General features: G+C 30.0%; 1 protein-coding gene across 1 annotated transcript in view; it reads left to right on the top strand.

The window, feature by feature from the left end:
• LOC110019407 (WAT1-related protein At5g07050-like) overlaps positions 1-131 on the top strand; it is a 1,304-nt gene extending 1,173 nt beyond the window's left edge. Inside the window, 1 exon segment of the mRNA XM_020717044.1 lies at positions 96-131. Within this exon segment, the coding sequence (XP_020572703.1) occupies positions 96-131 (36 nt within the window).
• Positions 132-1,182: the final 1,051 nt, after the last annotated feature.

Genomic DNA, 1,182 nt, shown 5'->3' with positions numbered 1-1,182 from the left:
AATATCTGCTACTAAAACCCTTTGTGGTGGAGAGCACATATAAGGCTCATTTAGTGGTTTAAACTGTCATTTAGCATATTTTTTTTTCCTTATAGAAGGAAATTGATATTTGGCAGAGGCCCAAATATTAATTTCTCATGCGGTTTTTGATCCCACGATGAGAGCCCGCGTCATGTGTCTAAAATTCCAAAGCTCCCACGCCACGGTGGGATCTCGAACACTTGAGCAAAGGGGACTTACAGTGACCCAACCACCAACAAGCCAAAGCTTGCGACACGTGTGTGTGCGCGCGCGCGCGTGCGTGTGTGTCAAGCCGATAGTTTTAATCAGCTGTAAAAGGTTATGAACCATTATTTAAAATTTAATGGTGGCCTGAATCATTGCCGTAGGTCAAAATAATTACTACAAAAAGTTTTTTTTTTTTTTTTTTCACTTGCACCGGTTATGGCCAAATAGATAAATAAATTCCAATACTGGATTTTATTGTAAGAATATTTACATCATTTGACTCAATTCTTATGTATTTACATATCTAACATGAACATTTCAATTTTTAACTGTGCATTTCACTTTTCAAAAGTTAAATAGTAATATTTTTTATGTGGTATGAAGGATTTGGCATGAAGAGATATATTTCACTTTTTTAAAAGTTTAAAAATGATATTTTTGATGCAATATGAATGATTTGAGTGGTATAAATGTTAAAAGTAGAGTTTGTGTAAAGTATTTAAATACGTAAGAAATAGGGGGTATGTATGTAAAGTACAAGGCAAATGAAGAAAACAAAATTGAAGAGTGAGTTCGTTATTATAAAATCGATCACTATTTTTTTATTAGATATCTTCTATTTTGATCATTTGCCTTATATATTTTTTATGCTTGTTCCAAAGAAAAAATTATAAATCATGGAGCCTAAAATTTCTCTATATTAGTGTTCAATTTTTTTTTTCCCAAAAAATAGTACAAAAAAATATGACAAGTGCTCCAGGTGATATTTTTCTTCAAATGAGAAATCAACAACAAATGAAATTTCTAATTTTATATGAAAATTATTTACTCAAATCTAATTTTTAACCTATTCAATTAATATAAAATATACTTACATACATATCACATTTTTTTTTTTGTATATTTACATATCTAACACCTAAACTTTCCTTTTTGCATACATAACACTCAAAC

Source organism: Phalaenopsis equestris, unplaced genomic scaffold (assembly GCF_001263595.1).
Source record: "Phalaenopsis equestris unplaced genomic scaffold, ASM126359v1 Scaffold000055, whole genome shotgun sequence".
NCBI classification, from domain to species: Eukaryota; Viridiplantae; Streptophyta; class Magnoliopsida; order Asparagales; family Orchidaceae; genus Phalaenopsis; species Phalaenopsis equestris.
Note: the sequence above shows the minus strand (reverse complement) of the source record. Positions and strands in the feature narration are given on the sequence as shown.